Source organism: Podarcis tiliguerta (genome assembly GCF_965153285.1).
Source record: "Podarcis tiliguerta genome assembly, chromosome: 16".
Lineage (NCBI taxonomy): Eukaryota > Metazoa > Chordata > Lepidosauria > Squamata > Lacertidae > Podarcis > Podarcis tiliguerta.
Window position 1 is genome coordinate 34263987 of NC_139549.1, and position 21448 is coordinate 34285434.

At 46.2% G+C, this 21448-nt stretch overlaps 1 protein-coding gene across 50 annotated transcripts in view; it reads right to left on the reverse strand.

The window, feature by feature from the left end:
* Positions 1–1288: 1288 nt before the first annotated feature.
* EP400 (E1A binding protein p400) overlaps positions 1289–21448 on the reverse strand; it is a 76588-nt gene continuing 56428 nt past the window's right edge. For 11 of the 50 annotated variants that reach the window (XM_083418064.1, XM_083418060.1, XM_083418049.1 and 8 more), the window contains 18 exons: positions 21186–21427; positions 19250–19423; positions 18714–18761; positions 18279–18314; positions 16196–16332; positions 15525–15581; positions 14773–14890; positions 13137–13328; positions 11939–11984; positions 11728–11837; positions 11248–11452; positions 10292–10449; positions 8058–8267; positions 6895–7090; positions 5121–5254; positions 4491–4649; positions 4181–4258; positions 1289–3999 (listed from right to left, as the gene is read on the reverse strand). In XM_083418064.1, coding sequence (XP_083274190.1) covers positions 3730–3999; positions 4181–4258; positions 4491–4649; positions 5121–5254; positions 6895–7090; positions 8058–8267; positions 10292–10449; positions 11248–11452; positions 11728–11837; positions 11939–11984; positions 13137–13328; positions 14773–14890; positions 15525–15581; positions 16196–16332; positions 18279–18314; positions 18714–18761; positions 19250–19423; positions 21186–21427 — 2570 coding nt within the window. In that variant the 3' untranslated portion in view covers positions 1289–3729. The remainder of the gene's footprint in view (positions 4000–4180; positions 4259–4490; positions 4650–5120; positions 5255–6894; positions 7091–8057; positions 8268–10291; positions 10450–11247; positions 11453–11727; positions 11838–11938; positions 11985–13136; positions 13329–14772; positions 14891–15524; positions 15582–16195; positions 16333–18278; positions 18315–18713; positions 18762–19249; positions 19424–21185; positions 21428–21448) is intronic. The other 39 variants (XM_083418053.1, XM_083418058.1, XM_083418038.1 and 36 more) reach the window with 21 other exon arrangements.

The following is a 21448-nucleotide window of genomic DNA, read 5'->3' on the forward strand; positions in this document are numbered from 1 at the left end:
AAATACATTTGGCAGCAGGAGGTGTACAAGGTACCATCCAACCATCTTAGGGACTCCACTCCAGATGTGTAAGGTTTACGCCTTAGCCTTTTCTCCCCCCAAATATATCCCGCAAGGAAGCAGAGGTTTAGGGTCAGAGTTTTCTTCCTCCTAAGTGGGCTCCCTTCCCAGGTTGACAAGCCCCATATGCCCTGCACTCTGGTGCCTTGGCTAGAATATTGACTCTGACCTGGGTGAATCATGTTCAAAGCCCTGCTCAGTCATTAATTTTAATTTAATTAGGTAACTAAACATACTCCCCCCCCCCCTATTTTATATCTCAGCTCAGCTCTTTTGGCAACTGCCCCTCCAGAAGCATCTCCCTCCCTCGACAAGGCAAGGTCTGTCCTCCTCTCTCTCAAGTGATGTTTTGTTGTTGTTGTTGTCGTTTAGTCGTGTCCGACTCTTCGTGACCCCATGGACCAGAGCACGCCAGGCACTTCTGTCTTCCACTGCCTCCCGCAGTTTGGTCAAACTCAAGTGATGTTTACTCCCTGGTAAAGTACCCAATAGACGGACGCAGGTGGCGCTGTGGATTAAACCACAGAGCCTAGGAATTGCCGATCAGAAGGTCGGCAGTTCGAATCCCTGCGACGGGGTGAGCTCCCGTTGCTCGGTCCCTGCTCCTGCCAACCTAGCAGTTTGAAAGCACGTCAAAGTGCAAGTAGATAAATAGGTGCCGCTCCGACGGGAAGGTATACGGCGTTTCCATGCACTGCTCTGGTTCACCAGAAGCGGCTTAGTCATGCTGGCCACATGACCCGGAAGCTGTATGCCGGCTCCCTCAGGCAATAAAGCGAGATGAGCGCCGCAACCCCAGAGTTGGTTATGACTGGACCTAATGGTCAGGGGTCCCTTTACCTTTATGTAAAGTGCCCAGTGCAACTTTTCCTTCTTCTCTAGATAAGTGTCAGAGTCTTGCTCTTAGCCTATACTGCAACTGTTCCTTTTGTTTCAAGACTCGCTCTCCCTATTTATTTTGGAGTCGGGGGAAATGTCTCTGTTTTGACATTAGTGCACATGGAGTTCTAATTTCAGCTTCTTCCTGTTTATCACCTCTAGGATGATGCATATTGATAAAAGGTTGAACCTGCAAAGCTGTTTTAAAGTTTCTGGTGTTTTATTAGCCTCCCCTTCCCTCATGGTTTCTGGGGGAGCGGGGAAGGAACTAAAATTTCGCAGCAAGGAAGCAGATCCTAAGGGGTCAATGCAAAATACAAAAGTCCCAAGAAATAATGGCAGCTGTGTGTTATAAAAATGTACACTTTATTACACCTTCAGGTAGGATACATCACAAGTCCTTACAATCCTACTGGTCAAGTACAAATGTTTTATGTTCATAAAGATATTTACAAATTAGACCGGCTTCCTAACACACTTTTTTTGTGAGAGGGAGGGAAGAGGAGGGAGAGACAGAGGGGAAGAGTCTAATTTTCATCTTCACTGTCTGTAGAAATAGACATTGCTTCTGCTGACACAATCAAAACCAAACACAGAGGCTGTCAAAAGAAATGCAGGGGGAGGAGAGAAACCTTTACTTTTTCTTTTCTGTTTACATTTACACCCCACTGCATTTATACACATAATAAAGATATAAACATTTTTTTCCAGAAGTAAAACCAGAACTAACTACACTTTTTGGAGGGGGGTGGGGTGGACATCAGTATACAGTATGAAATAGGCGCAATGATCTACCAGGAACCAGCTTCTATGCATGACCCACTCATCTCCAAAGAGGCTAACGCAAGAAATATTTTGGGTGGTTCCCAGCCAACTCTGCTGGTGAGGGCTCATGGGAGTTGTAGTCCATAACATCTGGAGGGTACCGGCTTGGCAAAGCCCTCTGCTAACACAAGAGACATTCCAACTGGTTCCCAACCATCTTTTTGTGTGTGTTGCTGTTGCCTTCAGCTTGCATTTTAATTCTTCCACTGCCTGTGTAATAGCAGCTCTCACAAACACAAACCAACGAACGTAATAGTACAAAGCTATCGAGGGAGGGTTGATCTGTCTCTACTTCTTTTATGTACAAACACTTATTTTTTATTAAAAAAAACCCAAAACAAACAAACACACACAACTGACAATTGTAAAAACTGAGGTTCCAAGAAAAGCAGGTATGTTGCAAGAGGGAACTGAATTTAAATGAAAGGGCTAGGGGCTCTGCAGGTTCAAAACGTTGCCTGTGCTCTCCAACAGTTGCAGTCCAATAATTCATGTATGCAGAACAGGAATCTACGTTGGCCACAATCCACAAGAGCTTAGCACAGAGCCCACTGTGACCCACAAGCTTTGGGCAGGCTCTGTAGTCTGAGAAGTACGGCAGAACCCCCACCTCGCCAAAAATGGGGTCCCAGTTGTGCAGCATGCAGATATATCACTTCCCTGCAAACCATGGTCCTCTTTCTAGCATTTAATAATATCTCATTTTGTTCTCATGGCACATTGTGCAGCATAGTAGCTAAAACAGCAGACAATCTGAGGTTCCAGAAGCAGTGTCAGTTTTTAACACATGGCAAAGATATTTTGCCATGAATTGGGGGGGGGGGGTGAGGGAGTCAGAAGCTGCTGTCCCTGATTGTTTCACAGTTGCTCAGGAACTCAAAAATTAGTAAGGCAGGCAAAATTAGCAACCCACAAATGCCCCGCATGAAGATTTTGTTTCTTATCGTTTGGTAAAAGAAGAGCATAAAAGCATTCAGATCCAATTCTTTACACAACTAAAGAATTTAGACTGAATTTTTAAAGTTCCTCTTCCTATAAAGCAGAGACATTTAAAACAGATCCCAACAGTGGAAAAAATACCAGAGCATTCTCCTAGTCTGGCTGCTCCAGGCAAGAAATAAGGGCAATGAACCGTTTTTGCTTATCAATTGTTAACGAAACCTTTCTTTTTAGAAATTAAGCGGGATAGGAAAAGAAACAATGGGTAATAATTAAACACACATCACATAGTATTTATTTCCCCAAGACACATGCCTGGATTATTATTTACCTTAAAAGTGGGAAAATGAGAGTGAAAGCCTATGGGTGAGTGCTTTAAAAAAAACTGTACAGTTGGGGAAGGGAACAGGACACACAACTTGACACACAGCTAGCAAATGTTTTTTTTTTAAAAAAAGGACTTACAAAAATGGAGACTGAAATATGGTTCATAATTACAGATACTTACAAATCTTCACATTTATTGGCTGAATGTTCTGGAGAGAGCTTCTAACAAATCCCCACTCCCAGCCAACTTATGAAGGGCTTGTCACAACTCAACTTCAAAACAAGTGGAGAGGACTCTTGCTCTGCCAGCCATTGACTGAGCATTGCCTTTTAGTCATTTGAAACCCACTCAAAGAGGATTTCCCTATGGCAGTGATGGTGATATGCGAGACTATGCAGATTTCTACGTGTACTTGAGAGCAACCTCTTCGCTTATCTCTCTCATGAAAACAAGCAGAGATCCAGGTCTTTAAATATTTACACGGCGTATGGTTTGAACATGCGGCCTTCCTGGGAACTTCACACAGGATCAGAGTCACAAAGTGCGCCTGCAGCTTTTGGGGAGAGGCTCTCTGGTGAAGGGACTGCCGGCAAAGTTTTTCCTGTGCAAACAGGTCTGCAGGCTCCAGCTTTTGCCAGGTTGCAGGAAGCACAAACAGTGTGTCCTCCTTTGCTCACTGCTGTGAGGTCACCATGGACTCAGCTGGGTTTGTTGGGCGCCTTTATCCTGACCGGAGTCCTCATTTGCACTTTCGCTTGCTGAGTCTGGCCGTCGGACGATGCCGGAACCTGGGATGGGTTCTGTACGCCGGCTGCCTGAATCTGGGGAGATGCTGCCGTGACAACCTGCTGCTGGACCAGTTTCTGTGGGACCACTTGAGCGGTGGCGGTGGTGGCAGGGATGACTTGGACCTGATGCTGTCCTGCTGTCGTCTGGGACAAAGTCACCGTCTGCGGCTGAGCTTGAACCTTGGGGGGTGCGGGGAGGGAGAAAAAGGGGAAGAGGTAAACAGAAATGCTTGCTAGTGAACATCACACTTTGTTAAGTGTTCGATCCTTTCTAAAGGCAATTTCAGAAGTTACACTTCCCTGCTCAATAATTTTTAAAAAATGTATGCAAGTTTGAAATATGGAATCCCACAAACCTTACCTGTTGGGAAACAGACACCACCTGCTGAATATTGGCTACTGCTGCCTGCTGCGAGACCACTTGTGGGAGCTTTGCAACCTTTAAGAACAACACATTGGGGGAGAAGGGGTTTGTCATTTAAAAAGTATCCAGCATTCTGCAAATGTTTGACATAAACCAGTGTCTCTGGCTTCCACACCAACTGATGTAGGGATGAACTCGGTAGAAACAGACACTGAACAACCGGCAGGGAAACGGAAGAGGCTCTTATTGTATGAGTACCAATATCACATCCTCGTCAAAGAGAGGGGAAGAGGCACAGTAGCCTTACCTGTATTTGGGTCTGGACTTGTTGGGCTCCACCAGGTTTCTGGGCCTGAGAAATCGGCGTTGGTAGGAACTGTGCCTTAATGGCCGGCTGCGTAGCGTAGACTTTCTGCTGCTGTGATGTCTGCTGTTGGGCCTGGACGGTGACTTGCTGGGCATTTATCTGAAATGGCAAAATAGGGCATTCAACCTCTTCGAGTCAGCGCACTGGTTAAAAATGTCAGATGACGACTGGAAGAATCAGGTTCCGATTCCCCATTTTCCCCAGGAAAATCGCTGGGTGACCTTTGCCAGTCATGACCTCTCTTCCCAACCTACCTCACAGGCTTGCTTAGAGGATACAGGGGTGTGTGGAAGCATGCACATTGCCCTGACCTCCTTCAGGGAAAGGTAGGATATGGAACATAACAAACAGAGTGGAGTTCTCTGAATCCAGGACACGGTTAAGTACGTGCAAATCTTTGCCCTATGCAGCTGTGCTCTACTGCAACAATTTACTTACAGGTAAGAGTTGGTGATAACAGCAGACCATTCCTCCATCTTTAGAACGCTTCTAATAGCCAACGTATCCAGTCTCCCACCTTAATGGTAATGCAGCGTTTGCAAAGGCAGTAACAGGAAGAGAGAGGGATACCTTTTGCTGAACGGCAGCTTGTCCTTGGGCAACCTGAGGCTGGATGGCTTTCTGCTGCTGGGCTGCCTGGTGATGCTGCTTGAGTTTCAAGAGCTGCTGGACGTTCAGTGGCTGAGCCACCACAGTCTGTCCTCCTGTGCAGGATATGAAGGACAGAACTAAAAGACTGGACACTGCAAGTTCTGAGACATTGTTTACAATGATGCTCCGAAATACCTTTTGGGAATTCCTTCCTGTTAAATATTAGACTGTTGTGTTTTCAGTGCCTGCTGAAGACCTTCCTCCTTCAACATATCTTTCCCCACTACTGCTCTTTTATCAGTAGTCAGAGGCCCACCTGTCCTGACTACTAAACGAACCTGACATTTGTGGTAGCCACACAAGCCTGCTTCCAGAAGGATGAGGCCTTCACCTGGGGTCCTGTTGAATTTTGGAAGTAAGAGCCTCTGATGCCCATTGATGATCCTACTCATCTCCTTCCAAGTTTCTGGAGCACTTATGCTTTGGAGGGGCTTTTCCAAAGCACTGCGAACCTGAGCACCCTCCTCCTTCTCAGCACTGCTGTTCCTGCCCTGCCAGTGTGGTGTAGTGGTTAAGAGCAGTAGTCTCGTAATCTGGGGAACCGGGTTCGCATCTCTGCTCCTCCACATGCAGCTGCTGGGTGACCTTGGGCCAGTCACACTTCTTTGAAGTCTCTCAGCCCCACTCACCTCACAGAGTGTTTGTTGTGGGGGAGGAAGGGAAAGGAGAATGTTAGCCGCTTTGAGACTCCTTAAAGGGAGTGAAAGGCGTGATATCAAATCCAAACTCTTCTTCTTCTTCTTCACTAGCACGTCCCCACAACTTTGCCAGTGTGGTGTAGTGGTTAAGAGCGGTAGTCTCGTAATGTGGTGAACTGGGTTCATTTCCCTGCTCCTCCACATGCAGCTGCTGGGTGACCTTGGGCCAGTCACACTTCTCTGAAGTCTCTCAGCCCCACTCACCTCACAGAGTGAGTGTTGTGGGGGAGGAAGGGAAAGGAGAATGTTAGCCGCTTTGAGACTCCTTCGGGTAGTGATAAAGTGGGATATCAAATCCAAACTCTTCTTCTTCTTGCCGACCTGACTGGAGCAGGATGACTGCAGGCAATGTGCTGGGCAGCAATTTGTGTGCACGCAGCACAACCCAAAGTGGGGTGGTTTTAGAGAGAGGGGGAGGAGGAGGCCTATTTTGGGAAGCTATGGTCCCTCAGGTACCAAGATGACATATAGTTCCACAGGAAAGTCTTTGAAATGGACAGGTGCTTTGTGCAACTTGCATTCATTCTGCTCTTTTGTTTTTGCTGGGATGTATTTATTCTGCTGCTGTGTTTTTTGTTTTGATCTCTTACTGTTTTCATATATTGACCTAAATCACCTTGGGATGAAGCAGGGGGCACGTTTTTGATATAGAAATAAAACCTCTTGCCAGTTCTCCACCAGCTCCTGTGCTACAGCTAAACCGACAGCTTTCCTTCTGCTTCACAGAAGCAAGTCTGCAATCTGTTTGATTCCCTGACCCACTGAATATCCCAAGTCCTTGGGACAACTGAAGAATTCACTGTCACAAGCATGGTACAGTATAGGCATTAGTAAGTCTCTGGTTTTAAAAAGAGAAAGAAAAAGAAAGTGACATATTGAACATCACTCTGAGAGAAGGGAGAAAAGAGACTTAAAATGAAAGCTCGGGTTTTTTCTTCTGGAAGTTTGATATGCTCTCTCTCTCACACACAGGTTAAGAATAATGATTGACACACCTGCTGCTTTCTGTGGCTGTCCAATAGCGACGCTAATCCCAGCGACTGTGACAGGGAGCGTGGTGACCCCTGCAGATGACACTACAGCAGCTGGAACAGACACCACCGGAGGCTTCGCCAAGGCCACCTGGGCTGCTTGCGGTGCCTGGGCCTGGATTTGGCCTTGCGCTTGAAGCTGGGAAGCAGGAACACGAGTCTGAGCAGTAAGGAATTGGGATTATTGCACAAGCATGAGAGGAGACCTGACTATTTCTGGTGGAATGCAATCCGCTCCACAGAACAGCAATGCAATGAGGCAGGAACGAGAAACCTATCTGGCCCTTGGAACTCTACTCAGGCCCTCATTGGCCCTGCTTCACACCCTCCTCGAGTCACTTTGCCTGTCTGTAACGTTTCCCTGAACTCTGATAATGCCTCTCGCTTGCCCTGCTTGCAGAACAGAGAAAGGTTCGTGAGTGTTCGTACGAAGTGCTCCGGCCAATTTTGCCTCTGGCCCTGCCTGTCACCAGCATGTGGCCCCTTGAAGGTTCTCTGCCACAGAATGTGGCCCTCAACTTTAAAAATGTTCCCCACCCCTGGATTAAAACAGGATGGGGAACCTGTGACTCTCCGGATTCTGCTACACTCCAACTCTCAGCCAGCAGCCTCCAGAAGTTTTATACTATGACGCCCATCAGCCCAACTGGCCAATGGACAGGAACAAATGGTGGTTGTCCCAAACACCTGGTGGACCACAGGTTGGAGAAGGCTGGCCCAGATGGCTTCAAATGGGGCTTAAGACAAATCCATGGAGGAGGGGCAGGCACCATTGACCCCCAGGAGCCATGAGGGCTAAATGGAGCCCTGGTGTTCAGAAGAAGTCCTCTAAATGTCAGTTGATTAGGGGTCAACAGTGGGGAACGGTCTGCTTAAATGCATTTTAAGAACTTGCCCAGCCAGCGCAGAAGACCATGCAGGAGAGTGAATGAGCCAGCAGAGGAAGGGCAGAGCTCTCCACCCCTTCACACCCCTCCCACAGCAGGCAGCATTTAGCCAAGGCAAAAAAGAGAGAGGGGAAGGCTTGTGCCCAGTCTTTCCTCTTTGCCAACCGTCCCACCAGTGCCAGGCTAATTGAAATTTCTGCTGGCTTGTTAACCTCTGCGGGATCCCCAAGGCTGACTTACAAGGCGAGCAACCTGGAGGTTCGTGACGGTGGTGCCTGTGAGGACCGCCCCTGGCCTCGGTGCTGCAACAGCCGTGAGTTGCTGGGTCTGCTGCTGCTGCTGCACTTGAACCTGAGAGGCCTGTTGCTGGGCTCCAGGCTGGGCCTGCTGCTGGGCAGCCTGCTGTTGGGGAATCTGCATCTTCTGCTTCTGTAACTTGATGAGCTGCTCCTGAAGAGAGGGAGAGAAACACAACATCGTACCACCACCACGACTTTTGGCTCTGCTAAATGGCTTCTGATACCAGGAGAGAATTGGAACCAAAGTTTTTCTTTTCTGATACAGCAACAAGATTTGCTGAGCACAGGCTGGATTTTATTTAAATCAAATCAATTTAAATCACAAGTCAGTAAGATCTAATTTAAATCAGTAGTCAGTAAGACTTGATTTAAATCATTTATTTTTTTTACAGAAAGACTCATTCTTGCTGGTATAATCTTAATATTTACAACCAGATGAAGGTTTCGTTTTTGGAATAATAAATTTTCATAGTTTTTACAGTTACATCAAAAATTACTGATTTGGTTATGCTATTAGAAATACACAGACAGATAATTCTGAAATTATTGTGTGGTTTAATAAGTTAACTGTTTATATTTGGACAGTTTTTCTGCTTTACTTTATTGGAAGGAGAAAAATAATCACCTCCTTAATAAACAATTTATTTAACTAAAAGAACAACATTATAGCATATGTCTCCATGTCTGTTAACTGATGTAATTAAATGGTTTGGGTGTTGCTGTTTTTTAAAAAAGGCACCTTAGACTGAGTTTTAGAACACATGAAAAACATAAAACAAATCCTTCTTTCCTGATGAATAGCCTTTGGACTATAATGTAACTTAAATAGAAAACTATCTTTAGAAAGATTTCTCCTCCAAAAGCATTTTACAGTGGTGCCCCGCAAGACGAATGCCTCGCAAGACGGAAAACCCGCAAGACGAAAGCGTTTTCCGTCTGCAGAGGCGCTTCGCAAGACGAATTTCCCTATGGGATTGCTTCGCAAGACGAAAAATGACGTAAAAATTTGAATTTTTTTTCCCGCTCCAAAACCCCTTATTTTGAATCGCTAAGCTGCTAAAAGCATTTTAGCAGCAAAACCGCTAATCTCCCAAGCCTTAAAAAGCCGTTTTTAGCCCTTAAAATGTCAATAGCGCTAATAGCGCTACTCCGTCAATGGGCTTGCTTCGCAAGACGAAAAAACCGCAAGACGAAAAGACCCGCGGAACGGATTCTTTTCGTCTTGCGAGGCACCACTGTATTTTAAAAATCTGATTTAAATTTTTTAAAATCTCATTTAAAAAAAAAATCATTGATTTTTATCCACCCTGGCTGAGCATATAGATCTCAAAACACAGTGCATGTTACATAATGCACTGCATCTTTCCCCATCTGGGTTGCTCTTGGCGGTAGAGTCTTTGCCTTGCATGCAGAAGGTCCCTAGTTCAATCCCCGGCTTCTCCAGGTAGGGCTGAGAAATTCTGTGCCTGAAACCATGAAGAGGTGCTGCCAATCGACACAGGGAGTAACTGAGTTAGACAGGGCAAGGGTCCGACTCAGTATAAGGCAGGTTCTTATGTTGCCCTCCAAATGCTTTGGACTGCAAACTCCCATCAGGCCCAGGTTGGAGATGGCCGCTATATATATATTAGGTGCACGTGTAAAATCAAATGCTGCGTTATCAAAAATACATGAATGCTTTGTGTATGCTAGGATTCCACGGAAGTGACGGAGCAAAAAATACAGAATCTGGTGTTGAGAGCGGGAGCCTCCTTTCCCAGAGCCCCTGCTTTTATCTTTTGTTTCAAAGAGCAGGTTTCCAGTTCTGATGACTGTAAAGGTATGCTTGACAGCTGTGCATGGGCAAAGCATCTCAGAAGTGAGAGGGGATCAGGTTAAATCTCTAGGGGTTGGAGACAGGGCTTCAGCACTCAGGCAAACTCCTTGCCCTTCTCCGCAACTCCATGATGCAAATATGCCCAATTTACACCACTCTTCTACCAAGCTACAGAGTTCCCCAAACTCTCACACCCACCTCCTGAACAGCTGAAAATTGCTGTGGGTCTTGGAGGGCCACCAGGATTTTTCTGGCTCTTAAAGCAGCATGGTGCTGCTTTCAATGCATGGTGCAGATGGGGTGCAATGCAGCGCTCTGACCGACGCTAGTGCTCACAAATCGAGGAGCCTCTCCCTTACCTGGGATAACTTCCCCACAGCTTTAATCTGGGCTGGTGACTGGGCCTGTGGGACTTGGACCTGGCCTGCTGCCGCCTGCTGCTGTTGCTGCTGCCGCAGGAGCTGGAAGTGAGCCGGGCTGATAGCCTTCCCCGACAACTGCACACCTGCTGGAGCTGCTGGGGGCAGGGGGAAGAGAAGAAGAAAAGGAGATTGATTACACTTCCTAGCCATTCATTACACACACACAAAAACTCACCTCCAAGTGACTTGCAACGTTTTTAAGGAACTGCAGCACACAATTCATAAAGATTTCACAAAACAATCCCCAGTAACAATTAATCCAGAATGCAGCAGCTAGACTGGTGACGGGGAGTGGCCGCCGGGACCACATAACACCGGTCCTGAGAGATCTGCATTGGCTCCCAGTACGTTTCCGAGCACAATTCAAAGTGTTGGTGCTGACCTTTAAAGCCCTAAACGGCCTCGGTCCAGTATATCTAAAGGAGCGTCTCCACCCCCATCCTTCAGCCCGGACACTAAGGTCCAGCTTCCCAAGGGCCTTCTGGTGGTTCCCTCACTGCGAGAATTGAGGTTACAGGGAACCAGGCAGAGGGCCTTCTCAGTAGTGGCACCCACCCTGTGGAACGCCCTTCCATCAGATGTCAAGGAAATAAGCATCTGACTTTTAGAAGACATCTGAAGGCAACCCTGTTAAAGGAAGTTTTTAATGTTTGATGTTTTATCATGATTTTAATATTCTGTTAGGAGCTGCCCACAGTGGCTGGGGAAACCCAGCCAGATGAACAGGGTATAAATTGTTGTTGTTATTGTTAAAACCCACATAAGGCCAAGTCAGCAGAGGACTGGAAACAAGAAGCAGATGTTGTTACTACCAGTTTGGGAAAGTATCCCATAGGTAAGATTTAAAGGTTTTTTTAAAAAAAATCAGACTATGCAAAATGTACACTCTTTACCTGGCGTAACCTGAGTGACTAAGGATCTTGCTTGGGTCTGGACCGGGGTCAGGTTAGTAGTGACAACTGCTGGCGCTGTCACCGATGTCACTGCTCGGACCCCTGGGGTAGATGCTATGGTCACCAGTTCTGCAGATGCAGCAGGTGCGGCAGCTGCTCTCTGTTGAGTATGTACCACCTGGGCTGTAGCCGTTCCTCCTGCGGTCTAAAGGAAAGGAAGAAAGATGTAAATTGTCACAGCTCTCAAGTTAAGATTATCCTTGACCAAATGGCTCAAACTCAGACATCCTGGCAAATCAAGCTTTGTCCTCGCCGTAGTAAAGAATCCCACATCCGGGGTAGGATTTTTTCCATGTGCCCCTATCTATAATCAAACTGCATCCGCACACACACTTTGCTTAGAACCACTGGACTCTGGTTGAAATCACTGCCCTCATTGGGAGCTTGAAAGTGACACACTGAGCATCTGAAAATACTCACCGCCAGTGATCCCGGTATCACGGGCGAAGCCAGCCGCTTGTTGATTGGCTGAAAGGTCGTTCCAGGAACCCCAGCCACTGTATTTACAATAACGTTCCCGCTTACTGTAGCTGAGAAACAAAACCAAAAGGTCAGTCTGGGCCTGCAATGGAGGCAGGCATAGTCATTTCTCCACCACCCACAATGCTTTACTATGGAAGGTATAACTTACCTGTCTGCATGCTTGTCCCAGTCACCGAGGTCTTCATTGTGCCAGCCTGGCCAAGAGATAATTTTGGTTAAAGAGAGAAACATACCGGGACGTGGAAGGGTTGGCATGCAATGTGGCCAGGATGTGGCAGGAGCAGTGTGCAGCTGCACACAACTTCTTCGCAAACCTTTGAAGCCGGCAGTTAGTTAAAAAGCTGGCATTTTAATGAAAGTTCCCCAGTGCACATGAACCCCAACCCTGTGGCTGATGCCTTCCAAACAAGCCAGGATATGATGCAAAGTTTAAATGATGGCTTCCTATCCTGGTTTGTTTGGAAGACATTAGCCCTATTTTCAGAAGCAGCTGGAAAATACAGTCAAGTGCTAAACCTTGACTTGTTCAGGCGAAGTGAAACGACTGGAAAAGGGCCGTGGAAACTTGTGCGTGCTCTGGCTGAAGCAGCCAGAAATTTCAGCATTATGCGTGAATGTGGGCACCATGTAAGAGTCGTGAAGCTACCTGCTCATATGTGACACAGCTTTCTGAGAATTAGCCAGAGTCCCAAATGATCTCCATGGATCATTTGTTTCTAATTGGTTTAAGCTATGTTTCTAATTGGTTTAAGGATTTAGCGCAGAATACACACCAATAAATGTAAGCACAAGTGAAAAAGTAAAAAAATAAATAAAAATGAAGTGGGTTTGTGCTGCTGATAAATCCAAAACTTATTTTAAAAATAACAGGTCCTCTTTGGGGGGGGGGGGGGAGAGGTACAAAACATGAATTTAGTCTATAACCACCTGATTCCCTCCCTACAGAAAATCAGGGTTATGGTTTCCAGCCTATAGCAGGTAACATCCTTGCTGCCACGGGTCAAACAAACAGTCAGCATATAAATGGACGTGCCTGATGTTAAGGCTGGTCACTGCCTGTGCCAGTAGCGCTACAGGATGCTGGTCTTAAAACAAGAATGCAGCCACACAGTTTTGCCCGTGAAAGTTACAAGCCCACAAGAACCCCTGCAAATGTGGCATGTCATGCCTAAGTGACACTTCTTAGCCTGCCTCTCCCGCACTTTATGATGCTATGCGTCCTTTGAGTTTTAGAAATAAGAGGAGACTCTCGCACAGCTTAACTGCTGCGTCAATCCGGACACGCTCTCCACTCCCCACAGGCATCCGGGCCAGTGGCTATTTGCAACCCCTCGAGAGTGTCTTACCAGCACTGCAGTGTTTGCCACAGTGGTAACAGCCGTCTGCACCACAGCCTGGGGCTGCTGGACTACCTGGGCTTGAGCCTGGGGCTGAGGCTGGGCTTGCTGTACCGCCGCTTGCTGTGTTTGTTGCTGGCCGGCCTGCTGTTGCTGCTGAGGTCCAGCTTGCTGCTGGGCCCGTTGCTGCTCAGCCAGAGCCTGGGGAATAAGGAAGGAGAAAAAGTGGTTGGTTCCTATTCAAAGGGCAGATAAAAGCATCCCGAACAAGGCGAGCCATTCTCACGCTCCTCTCTTCAATTGGCTGTGAACAGGTGGATATGTTGAATTTGCCTAGACTTGACATCTTTATATACAAGGCCTAGTCCCTTCATTTTGTGTCAGTTCTTTAGGGCAGATCTTCACATTACCTTTCCCAACGTAGATGGGGGGCGGGGGGAGAGAAATATATAAAGACTTGGGAATAGCTGTTCGGATGCCTCTTCCACCCCATTATATACAGCAGCGCTACTGACCCCAAACGAGCAACAGGTTCGTCACAGGATAGTCTCTCCTGTCCTCGGAAGCAACAGAGAAACAAACCCCCAATCCAGCTTGTGGTACAGAAAAATTCCATGTGCCATTTCCCAATAAAATTTTCCTCTGGCCTGCCCCAAAATACGAATTTACTTGAGGGGTAAATAGCTGAGATTTGGGGGTTTTACAGCAAGGAATTCCTTCTGCTCCACCTTGGTCACTGAGGCCTGGGACACTTTGGTTGGTCTCACATGCCCCTGAGGTTCAGTTTGTCCTAATCAGGGACCGAGTCTTTGGTGTGGCACGTTTTGCCCCGTGGAACTCCTTGCCAATAGAAGTTTGGCAGGAGACATCACTGTTCATTTTGTTGATGTCTTCTAAAAACTGTATTATTCAGACGGGCCTTTCAAACATGGGCGTAGTCAGGGGGTGCAGCTGCCCCCTCCCATCAAGGAAATAATAAAAAATACTTAATTGACCAATCATGTCACAGATAACTCGGTTCTGCCCCCCCCCCCAACATAAAGCCTGCTTTTAAATCTCAGATTCTCTGCCATCCTGCTCTTACTGATCTGTTTGGCATTTTTATTGCAATGCTGTGTCTTTAGCCTGTATGGCACCTTTGATTATTATGTGTGGAAGTGCGGTTTCCAAATATTTAAATAAATAATGGTGCAGGGAGACAGGATCAACCCCACACACTGCTGTCCCAGTCTGAATCATACCCTCCCACCATAACCCGACTTCAGCTTCTGTTTCTAAACAAAATAAGAAGCATGGGAGACACTTATCACATGATGAATGAAAGATACACCCATGACGCTATTCCCAAGTTTCAATATTATTTCCCCTACCCCAGCCGCATTGGCAAAATGAACGTAAGAACCTGCCCTAAAAAACATGAACTGGTAACACAATGAGAGACCAGCCATGCTGGTAAAACAATAAATTTCATAAATGAACTAAGTCCAGATTAGACTGTGAATAAAGCCGCTACAGTGTCAATACAAAGCCTTTATGTCACATATATTTGAAATAGCTGCAGCATACCATATGCATTAGCTCATCCCCACTATGGAGGGGGGGGGGTGAGACTGGACCTATCACCAAACAACATCCCCCGACTCACTGTTTCGGCGCAGGAACTGGAATCTCCTTCGCAACGTACCTTCTTCTCCTTTGCGATACGCTCTGCTCGGAGAGATGCAACTTGAATGGGAGGAAGTGGCTTGTCGTAGTTGATGCCGCTGGGAATGAAGAGGAACGAACTAAATTAAAAATTACGAAGGGGGAAGAACTGGGGGACCACTTGGTTGAAAGTCCAGAGCTTTTATGAAGACATACTGATTTTGATGGAAGAGTTGAGCTTAAAATCTCTTCCAGCAATTATCAATGAGGACTCTGTGTTTGTGTGTGTCTCTGCTAAAAAGAAGATCAACTCCATGGTTAGGCAAACTAAGGTCTGGGGGCCGGATCCAGCCCAATCGCCTTCCAATTTTGGCCCGCGGACAGTCCGGGAATCAGCGTGTTTTTACATGAGTAGAATGTGTCCTTTTATTTAAAATGAATCACTTGGTGATTTGTGGGGCCTGCCTGGTGTTTTTGCATGAGTAGAATGTGTGCTTTTATTTAAAATGCATCTCTGGGTTATTTGTGGGGCAAAGGAATTTGTTCTTTCTTTCTTTATTTTCTTCAAAATATAGTCCGGCCCCCATCAAGGTCTGAGGGACAGTGGACCGGCCCCCTGCTGAAAAAGTTTGCTGACCATTGATCAACTCCATCCTTTCCCTGTTCTTTGCTTAAAGTGCTTGGAGAAAGAAGAGGGGGGCGGGTGCTAATCTTGCCCTGTCACACCCCTCCCTCCCACCTGAAGCTTCTTACCTTTCTGCAAGTACTGAAGTGTGTTTTGGATTCTTCTGGAAAGGGTTCATACCAAGTCTGAAATACAACCCAAGAGGACATTTGTTGTCAAATAAAGAGGGAGCCGTGCTGTATATTCTAAAGTCACGGCACCAACACATGCACTGACAGATCCACCATAACACTTTTCAACCTTAAGAAAACACAACATAATTGCATTTGGCAAAGAACCCCAAGGAAGAATTATATAGTGGACTTCAGATTTCTATTCTGTTTACAATCAATACACTGTATATTAAGAACTGCCATTGGAGACTATATGAAAACACATGGGATTTTTGTTAATTACATGTGTTAATTGACTACCCAATGCCACAACGTTTGTGTTATCAACAGCTGTCTCCTGAACTAACCAAATTAAATATGGAATAATCACTGGGTGAAGTTTTTCTAATGTCATTGCTATTAATTCACATCCACCCGATTCAACACCTGTTAACTCAAGGATAGCACTTCATGCATCTGATGAACTGGACTTGGGTCCACAAAAAGGCTATGCCATAAAAAGCCACTTGCAATGTGTCACAAGCCTCTGTTGTTTTTGTTGCAATGGACTTGCATAGCAAATGGCTTTTGTATAGAATAGTTTTACTGCAGTGGCTGCAAGAGGAGCGTCTTCCCTATGAACTTACAAGGGTTTGATCGGTGGGCTTCTCTTCCCAGCAATGATTTTCATAATCTCAAAATGATTAGTGTAAAGCTGGGTGTGCGTGGAGCCCTCATCTTGGGCATAGAGCTGATTTGTTCGAAGTGGTCGGCTATTCTTTGTCTAAATATGAACAAACAACAACAAAGTTTTACAAGGCGCAATACAAGACTCTGTAATGTTTCTGCCTACGCAAGAGATCTGGTACAGTAAGCTTGCAACTTATGTAGGGGTTCTGTTCCAGGGACTGCGCCTAAAGCCAAAATCGCATTTGATTCAATGACGGGTGGGACTGCCAAAGTCTCTCCCCCCCTCCCGACATTCGCTCCCTTTCTGCCCCCCTTTTAATTTGCTATTTTTGCCAAGCACATGAAGTTGAATGCGCACAAGTTAAATGCATAAGTTGCAGGCTTACTGTATACTAAGAAACAAGTAAAGCACAAACTACGATTATAAACTACTAGAGCTTAATTCCAATAGCAGGGTGATCCATGGATCTGAATGTTCCATTTCTCACGTTTGTCCCTCTTCCTTTGCTTTTCAGAGCTAAACACGGTGTGGGTAGATGGTTCCTGGATTTATTGGGAATCTTCTGAATTAAAGGCACTGTACAGATGTATTTAATGAATGAACAAATGAATATCTGTATTATTGCTCAACATGACTGGCTTCAAGCTAGCTTTGTATACAGAGATTGAAGGAGGCTTGCAAACTCTGGTTAAAGCCAACCATGGTTAGCGCTGTCATCAGTGCAGAGATAAACCTGCTCCATAAACAGCCGTGAAACAGAAAAGGAAGAGAGAGCATGTGTAAGAGATGGGCAGGAGGCAAAGGGGGATATGTGGCTTGCTTTCCCTCTTATAACCATGGCTAATAGGTTATGCCAAATATTGCATCGGTACCAAGTTTGTAAGCTGCCGATTCAAGTGTCAGAAATGTAGGGAAAGAAAAATAATACCAGATTAATTTCCCATTTTATATAATCATGAAAAATGGAGACTGGAGAACTAGGAACACTTGGGAGGTCCTTGTGGGTAGTATTTCTGAAGTGTACACAAACCTGAAACAACTGACTTCTTATCCCCACACTCCAAAACGATTCTGTGTCATCTCCACCCCCTTTCTTATTACTCTCCTCCTTCCCTCTCCTCCAGCCCACCCTCACTCTTCCCCAATCCCACCACAAGCCTCTCCCGCTTGCCAGAAGATTAAGGCTGAGCAGCTGAATAATTCTCATTATTGACCCCCCTATTCCATGGGGCAAGTAGGAACTCTGGGCTGACTGGGACCAGAAACAGGGAACCTGGCCTGACCAGTCAAACTGCACCACTGAGAAGCAGCTTGGCTGGGTGCCCCACAACTCCCTTTCTTTGATTAAGTGCCAAAGGTTCTGTTTTGGTGCCGGGTTTTGTTTTGTTTTTACAAAATGGCTCGTTCCCCCTGTTTTGGTCCATCCGCCCCAGAGCTCACCTACCCAGGGCTCCTAAGACGTCAGAGCAGTCAAGTCAGTGGGCCAGAGAGCTTAGGGCAGTTACTCTGCCTAACCAGCCATACCGTCACATCAGACCATATCGGCCACACACTGCCAGATGGACTTGCTAGCACTAATTTGCTTCCTGTACTTACTTAACCCTGCTCTTCTGTGGAAAGCACAGAGCAGCATGCATGGGGACTTCAGAGGTCTGAAATAGCTGAGCCACTGATCTGGTGCACACCTGCTTGACTTCAGTGATGCTACTTCCTCAGGTACTCCTTCACCAGGTGCACATAAAAACATGCACATGTGCATCCTCTCACACACTCACTGGAATACTCATCTCCCGACAAATGCCATGTGAATCGGCAACATCCCAAATAATTCCCTAAATTTGATTATCTTGGTCAGAAGAAGCAGTTTAGCAGGAACTGTAACTTGAGGCCAAAAGCTCTTTCTCCATGGCACCCAACTTTGCCCCTTTGCGGTCTGGTTTCCAGAAAGCTGTTTATATTTGCTGCTATCGCCTCTAACCCTACTACAACTAATTTACAACTACGCTTCTGCAGCTGTTAAGTTGGGGGTGATACATTACCTGATGGGGCGTTGCAGGGATTAATTCATTAAATGTCTGCAAAGCAATCAGATTTCAAAATGAAAAGTAAAAAAAAGCTAGTAACAAAACATTTTTTTTTTCAAAACAAAAAACCAAAAAAAAAAGGTACTAATTATAATAATCATGCGGAATGAGGTGGCATTTCTGGGAGGTGGACAAAACACTTTTTTATTTTTTAATTCAAGCTGGCTAAAGTGCGAGAAATCACTCTTCGAATCACATCTTTGAGACAAAGGTCGCCTGGCGCCACAATCTATTGCGTCAACGCGAAATAGATGGGAAGGCTTTAAATGGCTGATTGAGCGTTCAAATCAGGACTCAAATATGGATCTCCTACTTCATCTTGTGTCCACCTCTGCTGATGCTTAAGATACCAGACTGTCTGAATTGGAACAACAATTTGTAAGTGCACACCTTATAAATGCTTTTTGTCTTCTTCTTAGGGTTCGCTTCATACATAAGCTGTAAAATAAGAAGCAAAGTTTGACTTTCTGCGATGGGTTTGGATTTAGATTAGTGACATAAATAGAAAGTCTCTATAAGAGCCAGTGTGGTACAAGTGGACAGAGGGTGAGGCTTAAGGCCCAGGAGATCAGAGGTCATTACCCTGATCAACCCAAAAAAAAAAAGAGGGGGAGGGGGAACGCATGCCGGGAGGCCTTGGACAAGCCACTATGTCTCAGTCTCAACTCCCCATTGGTAAAATGGGCAAAATGCTGGCCTATCTCACAGGGCTGTTGCAAGAACTCTATAGCACATTGCCGAATTTTATTTTATTTTCTAATACAAAAAAAAAAAAAGGGAGGAAAAAGAGTGCCACGTAAAACGATCCAACAGAGAAAAGTATCACAAGTACGGGTCCTCTCTTTACAAATTTCATAAGGATTTGCTTATGCTTCTGACTCCCTAAAGAGTGTGCAAGAAAGTTGCCTACTTCAGCTTACACCCACCTTCCCTTCTTCTCTTGGAATGACGACGTTTTCGTAGCGGTTGCGACACTGTTTCGGGGAGCGGTAAACTCGGCTGCAGGAGTTCACTACGTCGCTGACGAGATCCCAGTTGGGCGTGTGAGCCGGGGACACGACTGCAAGGTTGAGAGGCAGCTCCAGCAACTGTTTGACCGCCTGCAAAGAAGGGGGAGGACAGACAGGAAGTGAGACTCTATTGCTATCCTCTTCACTAGTGATATCTGGGGAGTGAGTGCTGATTCTGATGTGTGGGTGGTCCAGTTCTGGTTCCCTAAGAGGAGGCACTTGGGAGGAACACAAGGTTTGCAGCAGTACAACAGGGGGGGAAATGCAAACCTGAGGTGTGTGTGTGACAAAACAGGACTACACGTGGTCAGTGGCCACAGAATGTGGAGTATCTGTTGGAGTGGAGGACCCAGAAAACAGGACAGGAGAAGGGGAATGGAATGAAGTAACCAGAGAGACAGAGCTGCTTTCTGGGGTACTTGAACAAGAGCACCCCACACTGCAAGACTTTGCTGCGGGTCCCACTTGCTTATTAAAATACGTTACAGGTTAGTATGTTGCACATTAAGCTGAACTCACTATTTTATCACATTTTATCAGCACAAAACTGATCGTAAGAGCCCTGTGTAGCCCGATTAGGCTGAAGGCTCATCTAGTCCAGCATCCTAGTCTGCGCCCATGGGAAGCCCGCGAGCAGAGCATGAGCACAACAGAACTCTCATTTGACCCCCCAAAGCAAATGATAATCATAGGTGCACTGCCTCTGACAGTGGAAGCAGAAGATAGCCACTGTGGCGAGTGAGGACTATATTAATGAAGGAATGGGGTATGCAGAGTGGGGCTGCAGTTTTGCAAAACAAAATCAACACAACTGTGAAAACTTGACTCCTCATTAACTGGGGGCATTGGGGTAGGTTTAGCCAACACCCCACTGGTGTCTCCTTAACTTTCTCTAAAATTAGCAAGTGTATTCCGTTTACTTTACAGGTAATAGTTTAGGTCATCATTGTGGTTGAAACAAAACTGGCTCAATACTGGTTGGCCATTATGTTCACCAAGCGGGATCCCAACACATGCCAGATGAATCAACCTATACAATATAAGGTCATCTTTGGACACACACCCCTCTTAGTGTCTCTGGTAGGCGGGCTAAGATGGGGAGCTCTGCCTATGGAATACCCCCATCTGGGAGGGTTACCTGGCATCCCACTCAACCAATTATTGCTTTTAAACTGATTTTTAATTTCAAGGAAGAAACATACCCATACAAGGAATAGAGCTTAGCATCTGCACAGAAAATAAAGAAAAATAGTGGCTAACGGTTGTAGTTTTAGACATTCCAAGAAAGGCAATCAAATGAAAGTGTTGCACTTTTTAAAATTATTATTTTCAAAGGCTTTTAAAACTTCTGAGGATGCTGGTTTATGCTGCAACCAAATCCACCTGTTCTTGCAGTGGTTTATTCTGTTGTCTTTGCCTTTTAAATGACTTCATGTAGCAATGTCTACCACCCTGGGAGTACTCTTATTGGGAGGGGGCACAGGGGACTCAATAAATAAACATAAGCAGATCACACACACCCCGCCAGACTTTATGTCTGTACGCTGCAGAGGCAGGTGAAGGACTTGGAAGTGAGCCCAGTTCTGGCCAAGCCTTTCTTGGAACGTACCTGGCACGTAGTGGATGGAGTGGGAAAGCATCAAGCATCCAGGAGAAACACACATTTAGCTATTCAGCAATGGAGTTCTAGCCAACTAAATTCTACTCCGAGCAGACTCACTGAAAATCAACGGGCCTACGTTGGTTATGCCCACCAGTTTCAATGGGTCTATTCGGAGTACAGCCAGAGGTGAGTGTAACCCAAAGACTTCTTGCATCTGCGGTGAACCCAGTGTTGCAGACGCCATCTCACCTGGAGGAGCGCCCAGTCCTCGCTGATGAGCCACTCGGGATTGTCCTGGCCCGCCTCTGCAGCCGGCTTCACAAGAGTAGGGAGCGGCTTTGCAAACTGGGTCTGCTGCTTCAGAAGGATGTTCTTCTTCTGCTCTTTGCCTTCCCGCTTCATTTTCAGCATCCCCAGAGTGGCTCGGTCAAAGAGTGACCGGGGAGGGATCACCGTCTCCCCGTGGCGCTGCTTCTTCTTCCTTCCTGCAGCTGGGAAGAGGGATGCTGGGC